At 43.9% G+C, this 26,941-nt stretch overlaps 1 protein-coding gene across 1 annotated transcript; it reads left to right on the forward strand.

Moving 5' to 3' along the window:
• The first annotated feature begins 1,794 nt into the window (after positions 1 to 1,794).
• On the forward strand, positions 1,795 to 26,882 carry PPT1 (palmitoyl-protein thioesterase 1). Its single transcript, XM_004025529.5, has 9 exons — positions 1,795 to 2,387; positions 7,016 to 7,125; positions 7,351 to 7,478; positions 8,123 to 8,193; positions 10,057 to 10,159; positions 19,124 to 19,214; positions 20,955 to 21,053; positions 22,701 to 22,772; positions 25,417 to 26,882. The coding sequence occupies exons 1-9, from the start codon at positions 2,264 to 2,266 to the stop codon at positions 25,537 to 25,539; spliced, it is 921 nt and encodes a 306-aa protein (XP_004025578.1). The 5' UTR covers positions 1,795 to 2,263; the 3' UTR covers positions 25,540 to 26,882.
• The last annotated feature ends 59 nt before the right edge of the window (positions 26,883 to 26,941 follow it).

The following is a 26,941-nucleotide window of genomic DNA, read 5'->3' on the forward strand; positions in this document are numbered from 1 at the left end:
TGCACTCCAGTCTGGGGGACAGAGCAAGACTCTGTCTCAAAAAAAAAAAAAAAAAAGCTGCATTCAGATTGCTTCACAAGTGTCTTTCAGTTATTGCTCCAGTTTAAAGAAATCTTTAAAGAAATTATAAATAGTTCATTAAAGGCAGGAAACTTCATTGAGAGGGCTATATTCACAGAAAAATCCTGAAACTACTTCAATTTGTAAGTCTTAAGTTAAAATAAAATGTTTATACAATAAGCTTATTTTTCTTAAAACAAAACTGTATACTGTACTGTATAATGCTTTATGATTCTGCATTTTTTTTCTTTGAGACAGAGTTTCACTCTTGTTGCCCAGGCTGGAGTGCAGTAGCTCAATCTTGGCTCACTGCAACTTCTGCCTCCTGTCTCAGCCTCCTGAGTAGCTGGGATTACAGGCACCCACCACCACGCCCAGCTAATTTTTTGTATTTTTAGTAGAGATGGGGTTTCATCATGTTGGCCAGGCTGGTCTCGAACTCCCAACCTCAGGTGATCCACCTGCCTCAGCCTCCCAAAGTGCTGGGATTACAGGCGTGAGTCACCGCGCCCAGTGGATTCTGCATTTTAATCGACTTTTCAACTAACAACTTACCAATGGCATGGAATAGAAGAGATTACAGACCGCGGGTTTGTAATCGACTTTTCTTTTACAACATATTAAGGGCATTTTTCATGTCACTTTATGTAAATTTACCTCATTTTTCTTTTTTGAGAGAGACAGGGTCTCACTGTTGCCCAGGGCAACAGTGAGATCATAGCTCAGTGCAATGGCGAGATCATAGCTCAATGCAGCCTTGAACTCCTGGGCTCAAGTGATCCTCCCACCTTAGCCTCCCCAGTAGCTAGGATTACAGGCACATACCACCACCCCTGGCTAATTAAAAAAAATTTTCTTTTTTTTTTGTAGAGATGGGGTCTTGCTATGTTGCCTGGGCTGTACTCTCTTTTTATTTATTTTTTATTTTTATTTTTTGAGACAGAGTTTTGTTCTTGTTGCCCAGGCTGGAGTACAATGGTATGATCTCAGCTTACCGCAACCTCTGCCTCCCGGGTTCAAGCGATTCTCCTGCCTCAGCCTCCTGAGTAGCTGGGATTACAAGTATGCGCCACCACACCCGGCTAATTTTGTAATTTTAGTAGAGACGGGATTTCTCCATGTTGGTCAGGCTGGTCTCGAACTCGCTACCTCAGGTGATCTGCCCACCTCAGGTGATCTGCCCACCTCAGCCTCCCAAAGTGCTGGGATTACAGGAGTGAGCCACCGCGCCCGGCCCTATATTCATTTTTTATAAAACTGGCCTCATATTATTCCATTGTATAGTGGGTACACTCTAATTTCTTTATAAATTATTTAAACCATTTTTTGATGTTTTGTTGAAAAAAAACTTGAGCAGGGAACTGATATTATGAAGGTGGATTGAGGGATGAATGTGGCAATAGAGCATAAAATGGATTAAAGAGGAGAGAATGGAAAAGGAAATGGTTGATGAGAGACCCTTGAAATAATCCAGCTGAGATTAGGCCAGTTAGTGGCCATGGGTTTTCCCCTCACTCTTATGCATCCAACATATGCTTTCGTCCGTCTTGAAGTCCCGACATTTCTAGAAAACGCAGTTGTCTTTCTCCTCTCTACCTTAGCTCATCTCAGTCCTTCTGAATTTCATCTTTGCTTATTGAAATCCTACCTCTCCTTCAATATCCAAACAAACCCCACACCCTGCCATGATTGGTCCTGGCTGGAAACCGTCCCTCCTTCTTTCTTCCTTCCTCTGCGCATGTTTCTTGCAAAGGCAGTACAGGGCAGTGGTGAAGAGCAACGACTTTGGAACCACCAATTTGCTATCTCTGTGACCTTGGGCACCTTACTCAGTGCCAATTCTCAGTGCCTCAGTGTCCTCACCTGTCAGGGGGAGAAGTGCATACAGCATTGTTATGAAGAGTGAATTAGTTAAAGGTTGTAAGAATAGTGTCTGATAGCATCTGATCAGCACTGAATATATGTTAGCAATTATTTTGATTCACCGCAGAGGGCGGTCTACGAGAGCGCAGAGCCCCACTCGGCCAGCGGGGTCTGGCGGGGGACCTGTCGCGCTGAAAGCTCCAGGGTAGGGCCGACGCCTATCAGGCTGGGCATCCGTTCGGGATGCGCAGGTTGCAGTCTGCAACCGGCGGCGCCACGCCCAGGCGGGCGGAGCGCGGTTCCCGGAGTCTCGCGCCCGCGGTCATGTGACACAGCGAAGATGGCGTCGCCCGGCTGCCTGTGGCTCTTGGCTGTGGCTCTCCTGCCATGGACCTGCGCTTCTCGGGCACTGCAGCATCTGGACCCGCCGGCGCCGCTGCCGTTGGTGATCTGGCATGGGATGGGTGAGTGAGTGAGAAGTTTAAAAGGGTTTGGCGATTCTCTCTCTTCCTAGCCTGGGTTCGCATCTGCAAAATGCGGGTGTAGAGGGCGAGGACCTGGTCCCACAGCACGCGGCTGCCTCGACATTTTAGGATTTGAAGGATCTGCACTGGAAAGAGAGAAGGGGAAGGAGCCGTCCCCTTCACTGGAAAGAGAGAAGGGGAAGGAAAGAGAGAGCCGCGCACGGCGTTGAAGTTTTACATGCTGTCCTTGATTAATCCTTACAGTAGTGGCGTCAGGATGCAGCATCTCCCACTTGGTCAGGCTAGGTGAACTGCGGCTGGCTATATGACTGGCGCATCTACCCTTTTATTTATTCCTTCACACATTGAACAGAGATTTGTTAGGCACCTACAGTTCATTTACAAATTGAGTAACCCTTATCTGAAATGCTTGGGACTGGGAAGCATTTCGGATTTTTTTTTTAATATTTGCATATATACAAGCTATCTGGGGGGTGGGACCCAAGTGTAAACAGGAAATTTATTTACTTTTCATATACACCTTATACACATAGCTGGAAGGTAATTTTATGCAATATTTTAAATAATTTTGTGCAACCCATCACATGAGGTCAGGTGTGGAATTTTCCACTTGTGGCATCATGTCTGCACTGAAAAACTTTCAGATTTTGGGTTTCCCATTTTCAGATTAGGATGCTCAACCTATATTCATTTAACACAGTTATTGAGCACCTACTAGGTGCTGAGGATACAGCAGGGAACTAAACAGACTAAATTCTTTGTTCTTTTGGAACCTACTCTCCAGTAGGAGAAGCAGATTATAAAGAAATTAACAAGTAAAACATAACATATCAAATGGTGATATGTGCAATGGAGAAAAATATAGTAGGGTGTAGGATAAAGACTGGAGGTGGGGGCTTGCACTTTTAATAAAGCAAAGTTGGGAAAGAATTCACTGAAAAAGTGACATCTGATTACAAAACTGAGGTAGATGAGGACAGTTGCCATTTGGCTATCTGGTAGAAGGAACAGTAAATGGGAAAGCCCTGATGTGGAAGTATGTCTGGTGTGTTCAAGGGACAGCATTCAGATCAGTGTGGCTGGAAATGAGTAAGCAAGGGGAAGAAGTTAGGAGTTTAGTTTGGAAGGGAGGGACAGGTACAGAAGTTATTGGGCCTAGTAAGACTAATGCAGGGACTTTGGCTAGAGTGTCATGGGGGACTTTTTGAGCAGATGAGTGACATGATCTGACACATTTTTAAAGAATCACTTTAGTTGCTGTATTGAGAATAGATCGTAGGGGGTCATGGATAGTCACAGGGAGACAGGTTAGGAAACTATTGCAATAATTTAAGCAAGAGACGATGATGACTTGGAACTGTAGAGTAACAGTAGAGGTGTTGAGAAGTGGTCAAAGTTTGGATAGATTTTGAAGGTGATTGCTAACAGATCAGACTTGGAATAAGAGAGAAAGAAAGTAGCCAAAGATGGCTCCACAGGTTTTGGCCTGGACAATTGGAAGGGTGAAGTTTTCATTTTACCAAGATGGGGAAGCCTGTAGGACAAGCTGACTTAGGGTGGGGGAAAGATCAAGAGTCTGCTTTTGGGCTTACTAAACTTGAGATCGTCATGAGACATCCAGGAGATGTTGTAGAGGCATTTGGAGTGTGGAGTCTAGGACAGAGATACGGGTTGGAGATTTAAGTAGGGAGTCTTCGGCATACAGCTAGTAGTTAAAGGCTAGGTGAGACCACCTAGGAAATGAGCGTACACAGAGGACTAAGCCCTGAGGCACTCCATTCCATTTGGAGGTGGAGGAAATGAGGAGAAACTAGCAAAGGAGACTGTAACCGAATAGCCGGTGAAGTGGAGGGGTCAGGAAAGCGCAGTGTCCTTGAAGCCAAGTGAAGAAAATGTTTCAGGAAGAAGGGCATGATCAACTGCATCAAATGTTGATAGGTCATGATCAACTGTATCAAATGTTAATGGGTCAAGGAAGATAAAGGCTGACAACTGATTATTGGATTTAGCAATATAAAGATGATTAATCTTGACAAAAGCAGTTTTGGGAGAGTCGTGATAGTGAGAGCTTTATTGGGATGGGTTACAGAAAAATATTCAGAGTAATTAGAGTCAGCAAATACAAACACTTGCAAGGTTCTCCAACAGGCCCTGGGGCTACTACAGTGGGGTCAAAAGAGGACACAGGGTAGGAGCTTTGTGTTTTCCCAGAGCTCACAGTCAGTTACAGGGGAGGCAGAGGCAGTTAAGTAACCTACAATTACAGCTCAGTGTGGAGAACGTTGTTTTCAGAGAAATAAAAGGAATAGACAATTCTCTAGGCAATAGCCTTTTCTTCTTCTAAAATTGGTGCTTAAGCTTTCTCTCAGGTCGAAAATGGAATAAGTAAGTTCAAAATGGGAAATGATCTCAGTCCACTTCTCCTACTCAGTAGCCAGTTTGCTTCCTGTTCCTAGTTCTGGTTCCTTGAAATAGAAGAAACAAGTCTGGGACTAGAACAAGATGAAGAGGCTCCTGAAGTGCAAATTTAAGGAGGCACTCACTCTCAAATTCAGGATCAGCACTTACATAAACCTGAGAATGAATGCCTCCTTAAATTTTGTGCCCTAGAGTGGGGTCCCAAACTCCCTGGGTCTGTGACCTGTTAGGAACTAGGCCACACAGCAGGAGGTGAGTGAGCCTGCAGCCTTACCGCCATGAGCTCTACCTCCTGTCAGATCAGCAGTGGCATTAGATTCTCATACAAGCTCAAATGCTGTTGTGAACTGCGCATGTGAGGGATCTGGGTTGGGTGCTCCTTATGAGAGTCTAGCGAATGCCTGATGATCTGAGGTGGAACAGTTTTGAAAAATTGTCTTCCACAAACCTGGTCCCTGGTGCCAAAAAGGTTGAAGACCGCTGTCCTAGATGCTTAATTTGCCTCACCCTAGTCCTGGCCCTGAAGAGAAAACTTTGCATCTGTTCACCCCAAATATCCCCTGTGATAGGGGAAGGGAATGTGTACCTCTGCTTATTTTTCATTTGTAAATTTGGTGTCTTAATTATCCTGTATGGGCTTTTTGGTTTTTTTGAGACAGGGTCTCGTTATGTTGCCCAAACTGGTCTCGAACTCTTGGCCTCAAGCAATCCTCCTGCCTCGTCTTACCAAAGCGCTGGGATGATAGGTGTGAGCCACCATGCTTGGCCTATATGGATTTTTTTTTTTTTTTTTTTTTTTGAGATGGAGCCTTGTTCTGTTGCCCAGGCTGGAGTGCAGTGGCATGATCTTGGCTCACTGAAACCTCCACCTTTCAGGTTCAAGCGATTCTCCTGCCTCAGCCCCCCAAGTAGCTGGGACTACAGACATGTGCCACCACACCCGGCTAATTTTTGTATATTTAGTAGAGATGGGGTTTCACCATGTTGCCCAGGATGGTCTCAATCTCCTGACCTCGTGATCCACCCGCCTCGGCCTCCCAAACTGCTGGGATTACAGACGTGAGCCACGACACCCAGCTCCTGTATGGACTTTTGAAGCTCGTTATTACTTGATAAACAGGAGCTAAGCAAAAAATGTTCTTTCTTCTATTTTTTAAAATTGAGGTAAAAATTCATATAAAGTTAACCATTTAAAATTGTACAATTCAGTGGCATTTAGTGTATTTGCAATGTTGTGCAACTAACACTTCTCTCTTTTTCAACACCCCAGAAAAACACACATAGCCATTAAGCAATCACTCCCTATTCCCCCCTCCTACTACTTCTTGATAATCTCCAGCTTAGTTTTCTGTATCTCAGTGGATTTGCCTGTTCTTTATTTATCCTATGAAAGGAATCATGCATTATGTGGTTTTTGTCTGGCTTCTTTCACTTAGTATAATGTTTCTGAGGTTCATTCAAGTTGTAACATGTGTCAGCACTTTGTTCCTTTTTTATGACTCAGTAATATTCCATTGTGTGAATATACCACATTTTATTCATTCATTCATTGACGGACTGCTGGATTGTTTCTCCCTTTTGACTATTACAAACACTGCTGCTGTTAACATCTATATGCAAGTTTCTGCATGGACGTGTGTTTTTATTTCTTTGGGGTGTATGACTAGGAGTTGAATTGCCGAGTCATTTAGTAATCGTATGTTTAACTTTTTTGAGAAACCACCAAACTGTTTTTCACAGTGGCTGCTTATTACATTCCCACCAGCAATGTCCAAGGGGTCCCATTTTTCTACATCGTTGACAATACTTGTTATTTTCTATTAAAAAATTATTATTAAAGACATCCTAGTCTGTATGAAATGGTATCTCATCGTGGTTTTGGTTTGCATTTCACATGCTTTTCACATGCCAGTTGTTAGCCATTTGTATATCTTCTTTGGAAAAATATCTGTTTAATTTCTTTTCCCATTTTTAAATTAGGTTATCTTTTTGTTGAGTTGTAAGTGAGTTATAAATTCCTTGTATATTCTGGATATTAAGCCCTTATCAGATAACTGTTTTGCAAATATTTTCTTCCGTTCTATATGTTGTTTTCACATCCTTGATAATGCTCTTTGAGGCCTCAGAGTTTTTAAACAATAAATAATATTTTGACTCATGAGTTTCCATCATTGTGTTTTGTTGGCTAGGAGACAGCTGTTGCAATCCCTTAAGCATGGGTGCTGTTAAAAAAATGGTGGAGAAGAAAATACCTGGAATTTACGTCTTGTCTTTAGAGATTGGGAAGACCCTGATGGAGGTAAGGCGCTTCACAGCTGTTCCTTTGAAGGGTTGCTGACTGATTTCATAGCATATACTGTTAAAATGCTTTGCCTTGTGTTTTCAGAAGCAGATCATACAATGATACTTTCACCCTTGAGTGGCTCACGTGAAGATACCAACCTAAATGAGTTTACCTCTTAGAGAAGATGTCAGTGGTTGTTTTCAGTCCCATCCTCTCACTTCTCTCTGGCTTCTTTTTTAGGACGTGGAGAACAGCTTCTTCTTGAATGTCAATTCCCAAGTAACAACGGTGTGTCAGACACTTGCTAAGGATCCTAAATTGCAGCAAGGCTACAATGCTATGGGATTCTCCCAGGGAGGCCAATTTCTGTACGTTCCTTTTTGTTATATTGTACCACTTATATGGAATTGATTTTTTTTTTCTTTTATTCAGATAAATCCACTCCTCCAATTCAAGATTGTCAGCTATCTTGGAAGGGAAATTTCCTAAAATGTTCCTGTGTAAGAAGCTTTATGGAACTTAATTTCTTTTCTTTTTTTTTTTTTTGAGACAGAGTTTCTCTCTTGTTGCCCAGGCTGGAGTGCGGTGACGTGATCTCAGCTCACTGCAACCTGCACGTCCCAGGTTCAAGTGATTCTCCTGCCTCAGCCTCCCGAGTAGCTGGGACTATAGGTGCTCACCACCACACCTAGCTAATTTTTTGTATTTTTAGTAGAGATGGGGTTTTACCATGTTGTCTAGGCTGGTCTCGAACTCCTGACCTCAGGTAGTCCACCCACCTCAGCCTCCCAAAGTGCTGAGATTACAGGTATGAGCCACCATGCCCGGCTGGAGCTTAATTTATTTTCTATGAAAGTTGAAAGAAATATTTGCATTTGCCCATATCAGGAAAATCCTGAAACTCTGCGGGTTTGGGGAGTCACAGAGGATGACTAGCTTAATCTGTGATGCTGATTGTGGATGATACATTTCCATCTGACAGTCGGAGCTAAAACTCCCTTTTATTCTGTAGGAGGGCAGTGGCTCAGAGATGCCCTTCACCTCCCATGATCAATCTGATCTCGGTTGGGGGACAACATCAAGGTAACTTTGCCTCTTTGCTTTCTTTTTTCTGTATTCTAACCCACATGACCACCTGATTTAAAAAAAATCTAGGAACTGTATTTGCACAAGACATCAGCCATTCTTGCAAAATCCTGTTTCTCTAGCTTTTAACAAACTAGCCAGCATTGCTGGAGACATAGGAAGAGACTTAGGATTCCAGAGGCCTGGATCACTAGGTTGGCATCTACTTCTCTCCAATTTCATTGACACGATTGCATGGAAGTAAGATGGTTATAGCCACGTGGCAGGTGGTGGTTGAGGAGTTAGGAAAATTGAGTGACCTTTTCTGTTCTCTGACTTGGTGGTATCCTCTTGAATTTAGGCTTAGGCAAAGAATAGTGTGTAAGCTCTGGTGTCTATAAATTTAAACTCTTTGAGAAACAGCAGGTTTTCTATTTTGACGGAATTCCATACTATTGGGGAAGGATGTGTCATTAGAATGGAATTTCATCTATGTTGTGATGGGTATAGCTATTAGCTGGTATAATGTGGGAGCAGAATGATTCTCCGTATAATCAGGAAACCTGGACTCACCCAATTAACTATTACTCCTAGGCAAGTAATTTGGTATCTTAGGTTCCACTCACAGATGGAAGAAACCAAAATATGGCCCTGCCTGTCCTATGGGAATTTTTCAGAGGATAAAGTGAAATAATAGGTAGGAAAATACTTTTTAAAAGTATAAGGATTATACAAATGCAAGTTGGTAAAAACAGCTTTATTATTCATTCATTTAACAAATATTTATTGAAAACCTATTATATGCCAGGAACAAGACAGACAAGGTTCTTGCATTCATGAAATATATATATATATATATATACACACACACATGTGCACATATATGCACATACATACATAGACATATATATACACATATGCACCTATATACACACATACATAGACATATATAGACATATATATACACACATATGCACTTATATACACATATACACACACACACACACACACACACATATATATATATATATATATATATATATATACGATAAAATGGAGGATAGCTGGGCACATGGTGGTGTACACCTGTAGTCCCTGCTACTTGGGAGGCTGAGGCTGGAGGATCATTTGAAGTCAGGAGTTCAAGGCACTGTGGTGTGCTGTAATTGTGCCTGTGAATAGCCATTGCACTTCAGTCTAGGCAACATAGCAAGACCCAATCTCTTGGAAAAAAACAACACAAGAACAACAGGATACTGTTTGAAGGACACACTAGTGGTTGTAGTGCTTAAAGGAGTGGGTTCTGGGGCCAAACTGCCTGTGTCTGAATCCTGGCTTATCCCTTATTGTCTAACCTTGGACAAGGTATTTAACCTCTCAGTTTTACAGTTTTCTATCTGTGATATAGGGCAAATAATGATATCTACTCCACAGGGTGGTTGTGAGGATTAAATTAATTATTGCCAATATTTTGCTTAGAACTATTTGTGTTACTCAAAACAATGTTATTGATGAGGATGCTAAGGATGAAGTATAACTGGGGGAGGGGAAGGAAATGGGGGTGGGTACTGTTTGAGATAAGGTGGTCAGATGTGACTTGTGTAGGACCAAGACCTGAGAGCTGAAAATGAGTCCAGCCATGTGATGCAACACATCCTCCAGGGATGAGCAGGTAAAAAGATCCTTAGGCAGGAAAGAGTGTAGCAGCACCAGGAGGAAGCTGGTGATAGTATTAGTTCTCTGCGCTTTATTTTCGTGAGGAATAAGTGAATGAAATCAGAGTTTGGTCCTGTTCATTTTGTTTCTCACAGTGCCTTGTGCATAGTGGGTATTCGATACATCATTATTGAAGGAGTGGATATTTGTCATCTACCGCTGTAGGTGTTTTTGGACTCCCTCGATGCCCAGGAGAGAGCTCTCACATCTGTGACTTCATCCGAAAAACACTGAATGCTGGGGCGTACTCCAAAGTTGTTCAGGAACGGTATGTATGGTTAGCTGAAAAGATTACAGACCTGTCACCGTGTGAAAATATCATGCTGACTTTCGTGCTCACAGTGATTCCAGCAGTAGTTCCTTGTGATATTCAAATGAGATCTTTTTTTTTTTTTTTTTTTTTTTTTTTTTTGAGATGGAGTTTCGCTCTTGTTGCCCAGGCTGGAGGGCAGTGGCGTGATTTTGTCTCACTGCAACCTCTGCCTCCCAGGTTCAAGCGAGTCTCCTGCCTCCGCCTCCGAGTAGCTGGGATTACAGGCATGCGCCACCACGCCCGGCTAATTTTGTATTTTCAGAAGAGACAGGGTTTCTCCATGTTGTTTAGGCTGGTCTCCAACTTCCCGACCTCAGGTGACCCACCCACCTTGGCCTCCCAAAGTGCTGGGATTACAGGCATGAGCCACCACACCCGGCCTTCAAATGAGATCTTTTTGTACTATCTGCTCAATTTCATTGTAAACCTAAACTTGCTCCAAAAAGTCTATTAATTAAAAAACAAAGAAAGAAAAACAAGGGCATTTTTCTATGTAAGAAGAATGTAATTATAACAGAATAAATTTCCATCCTTAAAAAACAAACAGAAAGCCTTTAGAAAGTACTAAGCTCAAGGAATTATTGTTGGTATTTAGAGGACAGATTCTTTATGTCATTAGCTACTCCCTGTATCACTGTCCCTGACTACTCAAATGTATTTGGGTATTTAGCATGGCCAGCCTGGCATAATGGCTCACACTTGTAATCCCAGCTCTTTGGGAGGCCAAGGCAGGAGGATTGCTTGAAGCCAGAAGTTCACAACCAGTCTGAACAACATAGTGGGACCCCTGTCTCTATTAAAATCTATTTAAAAAAAAAAAAGATGCAGAATTACTTTTGTAGTGTGTGCTTGTTCAATTGTTTCCAAACTTAATTGTATATCAGAACCACAGGGAAATTCATTAAAAATGGATTCCTGGGCTTTGTCCTTAAAAGTTGTGGGCCGGGCGTGGTGGCTCACGCCTGTAATCCCAGCACTTTGGGAGGTGGAGGCAGGTGGATCATGAGGTCAGGAGTTCAAGACCAGCCTAACCAACATGGTGAAACCCCGTCTCTACTAAAAATACAAAAATTAACTGGGTGTGGTGGCGCACGCCTGTAATCTCAGCTAGTCAGGAGGCTGAGGCAGGAGAATCACTTAAAAATCCCGGGAGGCGGAGCTTGCAGTGAGCCGAGATTGCGCCACTGCACTCTAGCCTAGGCAACAGAGGGAGACTCCGTCTCGAAAAAAAAAAAAAAAAAGTTTTGATGGTAGGTCTGACGTGCTCTTGATGATAGCTGGAGTTTGGGATCAACTAATATCCTGTGGGTTTTCCAAGTGTCTCATTCTTGTCAAATAACAACTTTTTATTACAGTATATTCTTGAAGCCATTTTCCAAGATACAGCCTTGTGACTGACTCATGTTGTAACCACCTACAGCTAATAGCTGTCTTTTCTTTTCCCACTCGTTGGCTACACAAATAGCCACAAAGCTGTTTTGGGTCAGCAGTACCACCTGATGGTTATTATAGAAAACTAAGATACTCTGTACCTCTAGCTCCTTTTTTTTACCCTCTAGCTACACCAAGCTTTCCCCTTTGCCTGGTTTGATTGGCTGTGGCTAATTACAACTTAATTATTTATATTCTACATATTCTCTGTTCTCATGGATTTGCATGGTATTTAAACTTCATTCTTCCTCCTTTACTCTTTATTCTCACTCTTGCCCAGTTGCCTCCAAAAAGCCTATACTTTTCTTTCTTTGTGTGAACCAAAACAACCCTTGGCGATCAGAATTCTGTTAGTGATGCTAAGTGAGCAGTCCGTCGGGGGGTGACAAGTGACACCTAAATACTGATTAAGGCGGGGCGCAGTGGCTCATGCCTGTTATCCCAGCACTTTGGGAGGCCTTGGTAGGCAGATCACTTGAGGCCTGGAGTTCAAGACCAGCCTGGCCAACATGGCAAAACCCCATCTCTACTAAAAATACAAAAATTAGGCAGGCGTGGTGGTGCACACCTGTAGTCTCAGCTACTCCGGAGGCTGAGGCTAGAGAATTGCTTGCACCCAGGAGGCGGAGGTTGCAGTGAGCTGAGATCGCACCACTGCACCCCCACCTAGATGACAGAGTGAGACTCTGTCTCAAAAAATAAAAATAAAAAATACTGATTAAAAGCTATAGATTGATGTGTTTATCTTCACTTCCTCCTTAAACTTTAATGAAGGGGTAGCAGAAGAATAAAAAGTGATAAACCCACAAGGGCAGAGAGAACAGGGAGAGAGGAGGTAAGAGATCGTAAAAAATGGCAACATGTTTTTGAAAGCAAGCAAGCAGATGAATGAGTGTGAGAACTGTTTTAGCAGAGCAGATGGTGAAGGCTTAAAGTAATAAAGAGAAATCATTTTGTCTTTGTGATACTGTCCCAGGTTGCCCCTGGTATTAGGGAGGATTAATTCTGGTTGCAAGAAGAAACCCATATCAAGCCAAAGTAAATTTTAAAAGAAAGTAATACTCTGTTGGTGCCTAAGGCCTCATAGGGCCTAGAATCAAGAATTGGGAGCCATGAGGAGCCAGGGTATTCTCTCTCCAGTGCCATTGTTGCTTCTCTCTCTGTGTCGCTGCTTCTTTCTCTCCATGCAGACCAGCTTCCCCTGCCACCCACATGATGGAAGGTGGCCTCGCACGGCTTCCAAATGTTTAATTTTCTGTTAGGAGATTGTCTCAGTCTGAGGCTAGAATCTCTTTGTCCCGATTCAGATTCTTCAGGAAGGGACCATGCCCCAGCTCAGGTCAGGTCTCCACCTCTGCTCTCATTAGCTGTGGCCAGAGAAGTGGGACCGTGCATACTAACCATACCCCACCTCCCTGTAAACCAGTAGGCGGGGCAGGAAGAGTGCAAGAGAGGCAGAGACCCCAAAAGATGTCTTCCACATTCTTCAGATAACTTAACCTTAGCAAAGCAAACGTGATATCCTAATATGCACAGTAACTGGTGGGGAAGCCCCCGGCTTGGCATGGTGAGGGCAACGAGGAATGGTGTAATAGTTCTCTCTCTCCTTCCTGGATGTAAAACTACCCTCTAGTTCCCTTTTGCCTTTGCAGATGCTGTCAGCCCTTCCTAGCCTTCTCCTTCCTCCAGTTTGCTCCCTGCCATCCCCTGCCCCACGCTCTACCCTCCTACCTCTACACTCCCTGCCACAATGAATGCTTCAGTGTTGCCCTGGCCTTGGCCTCGGCCTTGGCCTCCGTCTTCCCCTGTACCAGCTCAGAGGAAGCTAGAGCTTTACATATCCTGTTTAATTTTCATAGCAACTTGCCTTCCCCAGGTCTGCTCTGGGCCCCACTCCCAGTTTGCACCCCACCCTCAGTGGATCTCAGAGTGCTTTTCCTCAATTGTCCAGTTTTCCCATGTCTTTGCCCTCAGCCGATGAACTTGCAACTTGGTTTTCTGGAAATATTAAGGCATCTACTCAGGCTCTCTCAGAGACTTTCAGCCATTCAAAAAAGTTAGAGAGTAATGTAACGAACTACAGGCATACCTCAGAGATACTGAGGATTCGGTTCTAGACCACCACAATAAAGCAAATATTGTTAATACAGCAAGTCACACAAAGTTGTTGGTTTCCCAGCGCATATAAAAGTTATGTTTACACTATACTGAAGTCTATTAAGTGTGCAGTAGCATTATACCTAAAAAAAGTACATGCCTTAATTAGAAAATACTTTATTGCTAAACAAATGCTAATCATTTGAGTCTTCAGCAAGTCATCTTTTTGCTGGTGGAGGGTCTTGCCTCGGTGTTGATGGCTGCCGACTGATCAGGGTGGTGGTTGCTGAAGGTTGGGATGTAGGGTCCAGCCCCACAGGGTCGGTGGGTTTTTCTCCCTGTGTGCGGAGATGAGAGATTGTAGAAATAAAGACACAAGACAAAGAGATAAAAGAAAAGACAGCTGGGCCCGGGGGACCACTACCACCAAGACGTGGAGACTGGTAGTGGCCCCGAATGCCAGGCTGCGCTGATATTTATTGGATACAAGACAAGGGGGCAGGATAAGGAGTGTGAGCCATCTCCCATGATAGGTAAAGTCACGTGGGTCACGTGTCCACTGGACAGGGGACCCTTCCCTGTTTGGCAGCCGAGACGGGGAGAGAGAGAGAGAAAGACAGCTTAGGCCATTATTTCTGCATATCAGAGACTTTTAGTACTTTCACTAATTTTGCTACTGCTATGTAAAAGGCAGAGCCAGGTGTACAGGATGGAACATGAAAGCAGACTAGGAGCGTGACTACTGAAGCACAGCATCACAGGGAGACGGTTAGGCCTCTGGATAACTGCGGGCGGGCCTGACTGATGTCAGGCCCTCCACAAGAGGTGGAGGAGTAGAGTCTTCTCTAAACTCCCCCGGGGAAAGGGAGACTCCCTTTCCCAGTCTGCTAAGTAGTGGGTGTTTTTCCTTGGCACTGACGCTACCACTAGACCACGGTCCGCTTGGCAACGGGCATCTTCCCAGACGCTGGCATTACCGCTAGACCAGGGAGCCCTCTAGTGGCCCTGTCCGGGCATGACAGAGGGCTCACACTACTGTCTTCTGGTCACTTCTCAGCATGTCCCTTCAGCTCCTATCTCTGTATGGCCTGGCTTTTCCTAGGTTATGATTGTAGGGCAAGGATTATTATAATATTGGAATAAAGAATAATTGCTACAAACTAATGATGAATGGTATTCATATATAGTCATGTTTATGATCTAGGTCTAGGATAACTCTTGTTGTTTTATATATTTTATTATACCGGAACAGCTCATGCCCTCGGCCTCTTGCCTCAGCACCTGGGTGGCCTGCCGCCCACATTGGGGTGGCTGTGCTAATTTCTTAAAGTGAGACTGATGAACTTTGTATCAATTGACTCTTCCTTTCATGAAAGATTTCTTTGTAGCATGCGATGCTATTTGGTAGCATTTCAGCCACAATAGAACGTCTTTCAGAACTGGAGTCAATCCTCAAACCCTGCCGCTGCTTTTATGTAAGCTTATGTAATATTTATTCTAAATCCTTTGTTGTCGTTTCATCAGTGTTCACAGCATCTTCACCAGGAGTAGATTCCATCTCAAGAAGCCACTGTTTTGCTCATCCGTAAGAAGCAATTCCTTATCTGTTTTATGAGATTGCAACAATTCAGTCACATCGTCAGGTTCCACTTCTAATTCTAGTTCTCCTGCTATTTCCACATCTGCAGTTACTTCCTTCATTGAAGTCTTGAATCCCTCAGCCATTCATGAGGGTTGGAATCAACTTCTTTTAAATTCCTGATAATACTGATATTTCGACCTCTTCCCGTGAATCATGAATTTTTGTTTGTTTGTTTTTGAGACAGAGTCTCACTCTGTCACCCAAGTTGGAGTGCAGTGGTGCCATTACAGCTTACTGCAACACAGCCTCAACCTCCCAGGCTCAAGCAATCCTCCCACCTCAGCGTCCTGAGCAGCTGGGACTACAGGTGTGAGCCACTACACCCCACTAATTTTTTAATTTTTTGTAGAGATAGGATCTCATTTATGTTGCCCAGGCTAGTCTCACACTCCTGGGCTCCACTGATTTTCCCTCCTCACCCTCCCAAAGTGCATGGTACCCAGCCCGTTAATGTTCTTAATGGCATCTAGAATGATAAATCCTTTCCATCAGGTTTTCCATTTACTTTGCCCAGATGCATCAAAGGAATCACTGTCTATGCAGCTACAACCTTGTAAATGTATTTCTTAAATAATAAGACTTGAAAATTGAAATTACTACTTGATCCATGGGCTGTAGAATGGATGTGCTGTGGCAGGCATGAAGACAACATTAATCTCTTTGTACATCTCCATCAGAGCTCTTGGGTGACCAGGTGCTTTTTAATGAGCTGTAATATTTGTTTGTTTTTTAAGTTTGTTTTTAAACTTTTTTTAATTAAAAAAAAAATAGTTTTTGAGACAGGGTTGTGCTCTGTTGCCCAGACTAGAGTGCAGCGGTGTGATCACAGCTCACTGCAGCCTTCACCTCCTGGACTCAAGCCATCCTCCGACTTCAGCCTCCTGAGTAGCTAGGACTACAGGCATGCACCACCATGCTCGGCTACTTTTAAAAAGAATTTTCTTTTGTAGAGGTGGGGTCTTGCTATGTTGCCCAAGCTAGTCTTGAACTCCTGGCCTCAAACGGTCCTCCTACCTTGGCCTCCCAAAGTGCTGGCATTGTAGGTATGAGCCACCATGCCCAGCTGCGTGGTAATGTTTTGAAAGGAATCTTTTTTTCTGAGCAATAGGTCTCAACAGTGGGCTTAAAATAGTCAGCAAACCACACTGTAAACAGATCTGCTGTCATCCAGGCTTTGTGTTCCATTTGTAGAGCACAGGCAGAGTAATTTAGCGTAGTTCTTAAGGGCCCTAGGATTTAAAAAATGGTAACCCAGCATTGGCTTCAGCTTAAAGTCATCAGTTCCATGAGGCACTCACAAGACAGTCAGCCTGTCCTTTGAAGTTTTGAAGCCGGGCATTGACTTCTCCTCTATAGCTGTGAAAGTCCTAGATGGCATCTTCTTCCAATATAAGACTGTTTGACCTACACTGAAAATTTGTTGTTTATGGTCGCCACCTTCATTAAGTATCTTAGCTAGATCTCCTGGATAACTTACTGCAGCTTCTACATCAGCACTTGCTGCCCCATCTTGCACTCTTGTGTTATGGAGATGGTTTCTTTCCTTGAACCTTACAAACCAACCTCTGCTAGCTTCACGCTTTTTTTCTGCAGCTTCCTCACCTCTCTCAGCCTTCATTGAATTGAAGAGAGTTAGGACGTTGCTCTGGATTAGGCTTTGGCTTAAGGGAATGTTGTGTCTGGTTTGGTCTTCTATCTAGACCACTCAGATTTTCTCCGTAGCAGCAGTAAGACTGTTTTGCTTCCTTATTATTTGTGTGTTCACTGAAATAACACTTCTGATTTTCCTCAGGAACTTTTTTTTTTTGCATTCTATAAATGTTCAGAGTTCTAAACCTTTAAAAGGTTTCAAATACATGTATAAACACATTCTAGAATGTCACTCTGACTGTTGCTTCCTTTAACTTCAGTCTCATCTGCTCCTGGGAGGGAGAGCTCCATCTCTGACGTAGCTGGCTCTGTTGGGCTTTAGCGCCAGCCTGCTCCACTGAGTGGGGTTTTCAGGACCACTGCCTCTGGGCAGCTCTTCCACTCTGGCTACGGAGCGTATGTTGTAGAAATTTTGATTTCTCTCCCTGCCAACCTGGGATAGAGTTTGTTCGAATTTCCCCATGTGAGGCCTTGTGGTAACCGTGCCCATTTTGAGGAGGTGGGGGCTGGAAGGGAAGAGGAAGTGGAGAGAGATTGGAAAGAAAGTATAAAGAGTCCCCTTTGCTCCAGTTCCCAGCAAGTTCCTCATCTCCATCTGAGACTACCTCAGCCTGGACCTTATTGTCTATATCACTATCAGGGTTTTGGTCAAAGCCATTCAATAAGTCTCTAGAAAGTTCCAAGCTTTCCCACATTTTCCTGTCTTCTTCTGAGGCCTCCAAACTGTGCCAGCCTCTGCCTGTTACCCAGTTCCAAAGTCACTTCCACATTTTGGGTAACTTTTCAGCAGCACCCCACTCTACTGGTACTTATTTACTGTATTAGTCTGTTTTCACGCTACCGATAAAGACATACCCGAGACTGGGCAAATAGAGGTTTATAATGGACTTACAGTTCCATGTGGCTGGGGAAGCCTCACAATCATGGCGGAAGGCGAAAGGCACATCTCACATGACGGTAGGCAAAAGAAGAGAGCTTGGGCAGGGAAACTCCCCTCTTGATTTTATTTATTTATTTATTTATTTATTTATTTATTTATTTATTTTTTGAGATGGATTCTCGCTCTGTCTCCCAGGCTGGAGTGCAATGGCGTGATCTTGGCTCACTGCAACCTCAGCTTCCCAGGTTCAAGCGATTCTCCCTCCCTCTGCCTCCCAAGTAGCTGGGATTATAGGCACATGCTACCATGCCTGGCTAATTTTTGTATTTTTAGTAGAGACGGGGTTTCCTCATGTTGGCCAGGTTGGTCTCGAACTCCTGACCTCAGGCGATCTGCCCGCCTTGGCCTCCCAAAGTGCTGGGATTATAAGCATGAGCCACAGAATCTGGCCCAACTCCCCTCTTTGAAACCATCAGATCTCATGAGACTTATTCACTGTCACGAGAACAACACAGGAAAGACCCACCCCTGTAATTCAGTCACCTCCCATGACATATGGGAATTGTGGGAGTTACAATTCAAGATGAGATTTGGGTGAGGACACAGCCAAACCATATCAGCATGATAAGTATGATAAACCCCAGTGTCACAGGAGAAGCAAATATTGATGAGTCCTTTGCCTGAATCTTTTATAATTTCTGTACTATGCTGAACAGTCTTTGTCTCAACAAGGTGTCTTGTTGACAGACTGTTTCCTAGGTGCAAGTCTTGTCTTCTGTATTAAAGGGTAAGGCCTGGGACTTGAGGGCTTTGGCCTTTTGTCCTTGTTTTTTGAGACAGAGTCTCACTCTGTCGCCCAGGCTGAAGTGCAGTGCTGCGATCTCAGCTCACTGCAACCTCTGCCGCCGGGGTTCTAGCAGTTCTCCTGCCTCAGCCTCTCAAGTAGCTAGGATTACAGGCGCCTGCTGCCGCACCTGGCTAATTTTTGTAGTTTTAGTAGAGACGGGGTTTCACCATCTTGGCTAGGCTGGTCTTGAACTCCTGACCTCGTGATCCACCTGTCTCAGCCTCCCAAAGTGCTGGGATTACAGGCGTGAGCCACTGTGCCTGGCCGGCCTTTTGTTCTTTTAAAGTCTCTTGGTGGCCTTTGCACTGAGCATGCCCTAGGCGTACTGACTGACCTGTAGCTTGATCACCTCATTCCTTTTTTTTCCTACAGCCTCGTGCAAGCCGAATACTGGCATGACCCCATAAAGGAGGATGTGTATCGCAACCACAGCATCTTCTTGGCAGATATAAATCAGGAGCGGGTAAGCACTCAAACCGGGCTCCCATAGATGTGCGTTCTTTTTCCTGTTTAGGTCTTCATAAACAAATCAGCAGTGACTGTTTACCCAAACTGTCCTGGGCAGACCCTAGGAAAGAGAAGTTCTGTTTTTTTGGGAGGCAGTGCCTTTGAGATTCAGTTCCCTTTAGGGAGGTTGAAATTCATTTGCCTTTCTTCCCTTAAGTTCTTTCCCTCTCCTAGTGTTGAAACACACAGGATAAGCTCGGTAGGTTACTGACTGGGCGAGGTGGAAATTCACAGCTGCTGTCTTAATGAGGGAAGCTTTCCTGATGGATCAGTCTGGAGGTGGATTTTTCTCTAGAGATTTACCTAAAAGAGAGATACAGTAGGCACTGAGTATGTTCCAGACACAAACATGGTTTGGTAGGTTCTGGTAAACTAGATGGCTCAGTTTATATTTGACTCATCTGGAGAGTCTTTTGGTTTTTTGTTTTTAAACAGAAAGTTTGAAGGGAAAAACAAACCAAACAAAAAACAGCACAGAATAGTATATAGCAGAACGACCCGGAATTTGCAGTTTCTTATTTTGTCTTGGCTTTCTCTGACTAGAAGCCTCTCACCTATGTGATGGACACCTATGGAGTGTGGTGTAAACTCATAGTTGTACCTGTATGCCATGGTCGGTGGCATGTCAGTCTGATAGGATGGTAAGAAAAGCCTATAGAAGGCCGGGCGTGGTGGCTTACGCCTGTAATCCCAGCACTTTGGGAGGCCGAGGTGGGCAGATCACTTGAGGTCAGGAGTTCGAGACCAGCCTGGCCAACATAGTGAAACCCCGTCTCAACTAAAAATAGAAAATTAGCTGGATGTGGTGGCGATCACCTGTAATCCCAGCTACTCTGGAGGCTGAGGCAGGAGAATCGCTTGAACCCGGGAGGCAGAGGTTACACTGAGCTGAGATGGCGCCACTGCACTCTGGCCTCGGTGACAGAGCGAGACTCCATCTCAAAAAAAAAAAAAAAAAAAAGGAAAAGAAAAGGCTGTGTAAGCAATCCCGTGACTGGGTATATACTCAGAGGAAAACAAATTGTCCTGCCAAAAAGACCCTTGCACTCGTGTTTATTTCAGCACTGTTCACCATAGCAAAGACATGAAATCAACCTAGGTGCCCATCAGCAGTGGACTGGATAGAGAAAATGTGGTACATATACACCATGGAATATTACACAGTCATAAAAAAGAATGAAATCCTGTTCTTTGCAGCAACATGGATGCAGCTGGAGGCCGTTATCCTAAGCAAATGAACACAGAAACAGAAGACCAAATATCACATGTTCTCACTTATAAGTGGGAGCTAAACATTGGGTACACGTGAATATAAAGATGGGAACAATAGACACTGGAGACTCCAAAAGCTGGGAGGGAGAGGCTAGGGCTGAAAAACTTCCTGTTGGGCACTGTGTTCACTATCTGGGTGAAAGGATCAACAGAACCCCAAACCTCAGCATCACACAATATACCCTTATAACAAAACTACACATGTACTCCCCTGAATCTAAAATAAAATATTTTGTTTTTTAGAAAAAAAGAAAAAAAAAAAGCTGTACGGGTATATCCTGGTCAGGAAGCTGGAAAACAGCCCATACCCATGGGGAAGAAACATAGTGGCACAGGGTCAGGGAGACCAGAAAACAGGAAGGCTTTACTCCCTCTGCTGGTATCTGATGGTAATGACCTTAGGTGTTGCTGGCCTTTCTTTCAGGGCATCAATGAGTCCTACAAGAAAAACCTGATGGCCCTGAAGAAGTTTGTGATGGTGAAATTCCTCAATGATTCCATTGTGGACCCTGTAGATTCAGAGGTGAGACACTACTTAGGCCACATGCCAGGAGAGTAAATGGCATTAAAATAGGGCTGCTGGCCGGGCACGGTGGCTCATGCCTGTAATCCCAGCACTCTGGGAGGCCAAGGCGGGTGGATCACCTGAGGTCAGGAGTTCAAGACCAGCCTGGCCAACTTGGTGAAACCCCATCGCTACTCAAAATACAAAAAGAAATTAGCCGGGTATGGTGGCAGCCATCTGTAATCCCAGCTGCTTGGGAAGCTGAGGCAGGAGAATTACTTGAACCCAGGAGGCAGAGGTTGCAGTGAGCCAAGATCGTGCCACTGCACCCCAGCCTGGGTGACAGAGCGAGACTCTGCCTCAAAAAGAACATAAAATGAAATTGAAATGAAATGAAAAAATACAGCTGCCTGCTGGGGAAAAAACCTTCAGTCCCTTCCACCAACTTTTGTATAAAACAGTTCTTCACCTGAGGTCCATAAATGGGACACTGAAGATTGTAATCAATCCCCCAACCCCCAAAATTCTATGCAAAATTATGTAATTACATTCTCTGGGGAAGGATCTATAATTTTAATCCATTTTCCAGAGATCAGAGACCCAAAAAATGTTCAGAATCACTAGCCCAAAATACATAAATTCCTAAGCTTGGCCTCCAAGGTCTGCCTTGATCTGGCTTCACCCCATTTTCCAGCCTAATCTGCCTTGTCTGCACGCTTCATACACTCTTGATCAAGCCATATTGTACTACTTGTGCTTTTTCTCTCGTATGCCTTGGTTCATATATTTCTGTCTCTAGAATGCCCTTCCTTGGCTTCTCCATCTGACAATTTCTATTCGTCTGTCAAGGCCAGGATGCCATCCCCATTCCAAGCAGAATGTGATCGCATTTGTAGAATCATCAGCCTCTGTTAGAACACTCATCACGTTATGTCACACCACCAGGGATTGGCCGATTGTGGCCCACAGGCCCAGTCCATCCTGCTACCCATTTTGGTGCTACCCACGAGTAACACCAAACACTAACATAAAAGAATGTTGTTAACATTTTTTAATGGTTGGGGGAAAGAATTGGACATATAAAGATTATGTAAAATTTATTTAGACATATCAAGTATTTGGACATATAAAGATTATGTAAAATTTAAATTTCAGTGTTCTTATTGGAACAGTTTTAGTTACTTTTTACATACGGTCTGTGGCTGCATTTGTTACAGTGGCAGCAATGAGTAGTTACAACCATATGGCCCTTAAAGCCTAAAATATTTTGTATCTGGCCTTTACAAAAACGTTTGCTGACCTCTGTACTCAACAGTGAATTGTTTCCGTGCCTTGCAAGACTGGGAGCTTTTTGGAAACAGATTATGTATTCATCCTTGAACGTCTAGAGCTCAGCACAGGAATTTTTCACATTTATTGCTTAATAATTTTAGGAAGCAGAAATTCTGGGGAAGTGGAAAGCAGCCTCTCAGAAAGATTAACTCATCCCTCGGGCTCCACCCTTAAGAAGAGATGACTCAGACGCACCCTATCCATTTTTCCTTCTTCCTACAGCTTTATGATGTTCACTTTGTTGGCAGTTTTAGCTTCTAACCAGTCTCAAGTTATTTTGGCAGTATGTGCTGTGTGTCATATCTGAGCTTATTTCTTTTGCTTCTTCTGCAGTGGTTTGGATTTTACAGAAGTGGCCAAGCCAAGGAAACCATTCCCTTACAGGAGACCTCCCTGTACACACAGGTAACTGGCAGGGAGTCTATCTTGGGAGGTTGGTGTTTTTTCAGCTCCCAGTTCCTGAAGCTGCTATGTTCTTTGGTGCTGGAGCCCTTTCCTGTACACCTCAGAGCACTAGGTACTCCTGAAACACCTGACTCATGCCCAACATGGGTGAAGCTTGTTAGGCTCTTGATTATGTGCTCTAGCTTATTAGGCACTGGGTTACAAAAATCCACTACATCCTGAAACCTTATGGTTTCCAAACAACAAGAGAAACCTCATGTCTGATTCCCTTCTTTTGATAAAAAGGTTTTAAAACTAGCTGCCTTGGCTGAGGTACAGTCTGCTACAAATCCAGGAAGCCTCCAAGCATGATGAGGGGCATTCCTTTTTTTTTTTTTTTTTTTGAGGCAGGGTCTCACTCTGTCACCCAGGCTGGAGTGCAGTGGAGCAGTCTTGGCTCACTGCAACCCCTGCCTCCCAGATTCAAGCAATTCTCCTGCCTCAGCCCCCTTAGTAGCTGGGATTACAGGTGTGTGCCATCACACCCGGCTAATTTTTGTATTTTTAGGAGAGATGGAGTTTCACCATGTTGGCCAGGCTGGTCTTGAACTCCTGACCTCAGGTGATCCACCCACCTCAGCCTCCCAAAGTGCTGGGATTACAGGCGTGAGCCAGTGCGCCTGGCCAAGGGACATTACTTTTAAACATTAATAGATGTGAAATCCTGTTTCTAAATTATGCACTGACAAGGGAAGCTCCTGCAGGAGGTTGAGTGGGACTAGAGTTTTGAATTTTGTTTAGCCGTAGGTCCTGTATCTTAAGCAGAAGTTGCAGTAATTTACCACCTCCAGTTCTGGGGCCTTCTACACTTTAAGGATTTTTTTTTTTTTTTTTTTTTTTTGAGACAGTCTTGCTTTGTCACCCAGGCTGGCGTGCAATGGTGTGATCTCAGCTCACTGCAGCCTCCACCTCCTGGGTTCGAGCGATTATCCTGCCTCAGCCTCACTAGTAGCTGGGATTACAGGCACACGCCACCATGCCTAATACTTTGTTTTGTTAGTAGAGACGGGGTTTCACCATGTTGGTCAGGCTGGTCTTCAACTCCTGACCTCAGGTGATCCACCTGCCTCAGCCTTCAAGAGTGCTGGGATTACAGGCATGAGCCACCACGCCCAGCCCTAAGGATTTTATATTGGAGACAGACTCTCCAAAATGCTAAGTACTACATCTGAACCAATCACCTTCTACTAGAACTCCTCCATGTTATTTCAGAGGTCATTTGTCTCCTCTTGGCTTGGCTTTTCTTTTGCATTGGGTGCCTCAGCTTGGCTGGTGAGGTAAAAAGGGAAGCTAGAATCTGATTTGGAAAAAAAAAAAAAAAAAAAAAAGGCTTGAGAAATTACAGCTAAGAACTTCCTTATTGTGAAAACTCAAAATGATGTTGGCCACGGCAGAAGCACCATTCTGGCACTGTCGTAACTGCTTATCTTCCCAACCAGAGGTTGTTCTCCAGCACCTAGGCTATGGGTAATGACATTTTCAACTCCAGAATATGAAAATGTCCAGGGTTTGTTACCTAACGGTTGGATATGGTTTTTTTGTTTTGTTCTTTTGAGACAGTTTTGCTCTTGTTGCCCAGGCTGGAGTGCAATGGCATGATCTCAGCTCACTGCAACCTCCGCCTCCCGGGTTCAAGCGAATTCTCCTGTCTCAGCTTCCCAAGTAGCTAGGATTACAGGTGCCCGCCACCATGCCCAGCTGATTTTTGTATTTTTAGTAGAGACAAAGTGTCATCATATTGGTCAGGCTGGTCTTGAACTCCCGACCACAGGTGATCCACCTGCCTTGGCCATCCAAAGTGCTGGGATTACAGGCGTGAGCCACCGCGCCTGTCCTGGGTTGGATGTTTTTTTAACTTACCTAGCTATTCTGTCTTTGGCTTAGTCCCACTTACCTATGGCATTCTGAGGCAGTGTCGTCTATGGCTTGCCCACCTATAGGTAGTCCTCTGACTCTGAGCTTTTCAAAAATCAGAATCTAGAACTCTGTATAGAGCAATCTCAATTGCATATCTATTTTTAATACTTAGAAAAAACTGGCCGGGTGTGGTGGCTCACGCCTGTAATCCCAGCACTTTGGGAGGCCGAGGCACGTGGATCACCTGAGGTCAGGAGATCAAGACCATCCTAGCTAACACGGTGAAACCCCATCTCTACTAAAAATACAAGAAATTACCCAGGCATGGTGGCATGCGCCTGTAATTCCAGCTACTCACGAGGCAGAGACAGGAGAATCGCTCGAGCCAGAGAAGTGGAGGTTGCAGTGAGCCGAGATCGCACCACTGCACTCCAGCCTGAGCGACCGAGCAAGACTCCGTCTCGAAAGAAAAAGAGACAGAGAGAGAGAGAGGAAGAAGAAGAAGGGGGGGGGACAGGGGGAGGGGGAGGAGAGAAGAAAGAAAAGAAAGGAAGAGAGAAAGAAAGAAAGAAAAAGAAAAAAGAGAAAGAAAAAGAAGATATTCTTTTTGGCATTTTTGAAAATACACCTCAATTTTAATACTCAGGACAAACTGCATTTTGAAAATATGTCTCAAGTTAACGTACTTACCATTTTACTCCAAAACTTCATTAAGCTTTTTAATTAATTATGGCCTTTCCTTCTGCAGGACCGCCTGGGGCTAAAGGAAATGGACAATGCAGGACAGCTAGTGTTTCTGGCTACAGAAGGGGACCATCTTCAGTTGTCTGAAGAATGGTTTTATGCCCACATCATACCATTCCTTGGATGAAACCCGTACAGTTCACAATAGAGTTCAGGGAGCCCCTAACTCTTCCAAACCACATGGGAGACAGTTTCCTTCATGCCCAAGCCTGAGCTCAGATCCAGCTTGCAACTAATCCTTCTATCATCTAACATGCCCTACTTGGAAAGATCTAAGATCTGAATCTTATCCTTTGCCATCTTCTATTACCATATGGTGTTGAATGCAAGTTTAATTACCATGGAGATTGTTTTACAAACTTTTGATGTGGTCAAGTTCAGTTTTAGAAAAGGGAGTCTGTTCCAGATCAGTGCCAGAACTGTGCCCAGGCCCAAAGGAGACAACTAACTAAAGCAGTGAGATAGATTCTAAGGGCAAACGTTTTTCCAAGTCTTGCCATATTTCAAGCAGAGGTGCCCAGGCCTGAGGTACTCACATAAATGCTTTGTTTTGCTGGTGATTTAACCAGTGCTTGGAAAAACCTTGCTTGGCTATTTCTGCATAATTTCTTAAGGCTGCCTTCCTCTCTGAGTACGTTGCCCTCTGTGCTATCATCTTATCAATTATTAGACAAATCCCACTGGCCTACAGTCTTGCTTCTGCAGCACCCACTTTGTCTCCTCAGGTAGTGATGAATTAGTTGCTGTCACAAAAGGAGGGAAGTAGCACCCAAATTAAGTTGCTTAAGAGAGGAAATGTACATCTTGTATAACTTAGGGAGCGAAGAAAATGTAGGCGCGAAAGTGAAAAGTGAGGCAGCTAGTTCTTCCTATTCCATTCTCGACCAACCTGCCCTTTCTTAATATGACTAGTGGTCTTGATGCTAGAGTCAACTTACTCTGTTGCTGGCTTTAGCAGAGAATAGGAGGAACCATATGAAAAAGATCAGGCTTTCTGACTTCCATCCCCAAAACACATTTACCAGCATACTCCAAACTGTTTCTGATGTGTTCCATGAGAAAAGGATTGTTTGCTCAAAAAGCTTGGAAAAATACTACACACTCCCTTTCTCCTTCTGGAGATCAACCCACATTAGAGTGTCTAAAGACTCTTGAGAATTCCTGTTACAGTAAACAAAACTAACGTAATCTACCATTTCCTACACTATTTGAGCATGGAAATCATAGCCCCCACTCTGTGAAAACTTAACGCTTTTTGGAAGACATTTCTGTAGCATGTCAGTTTGGAGAAATGATGAGCTGCCTTGATGAAAGAACCGTGTTGGTGCTGCTAAGTTTAGCCATTATGGTTTTTCCTTTCTCTCTCTTAAGCCTTATTCTTCAACTAAAAGATGAGGATTAAGAGCAAGAAGTTGGGGGGGATGTGAAAATAATTTTATGAGGTTGTCTAAAATAAAGAGTAGTTTCTTATCCTTGGTGTTTTCAGTATTTTTTGCATTTCTGTACAGCCAATATCACAGGTAAACAAC

This window comes from Gorilla gorilla, chromosome 1, assembly GCF_029281585.2.
Source record: "Gorilla gorilla gorilla isolate KB3781 chromosome 1, NHGRI_mGorGor1-v2.1_pri, whole genome shotgun sequence".
NCBI lineage: Eukaryota > Metazoa > Chordata > Mammalia > Primates > Hominidae > Gorilla > Gorilla gorilla.

Bases quoted from the DNA above. Each gene is read 5' to 3' on its own strand.
- PPT1 (XM_004025529.5), top strand. From the start codon at position 2,264: ATGGCGTCGCCCGGCTGCCTGTGGCTCTTGGCTGTGGCTCTCCTGCCA. The intron at 7,479-8,122 runs GTACGTTCCTTT...TTTATTCTGTAG, and splicing joins TCCCAGGGAGGCCAATTTCT to GAGGGCAGTGGCTCAGAGAT. The intron at 8,194-10,056 runs GTAACTTTGCCT...CTACCGCTGTAG, and splicing joins GGTTGGGGGACAACATCAAG to GTGTTTTTGGACTCCCTCGA.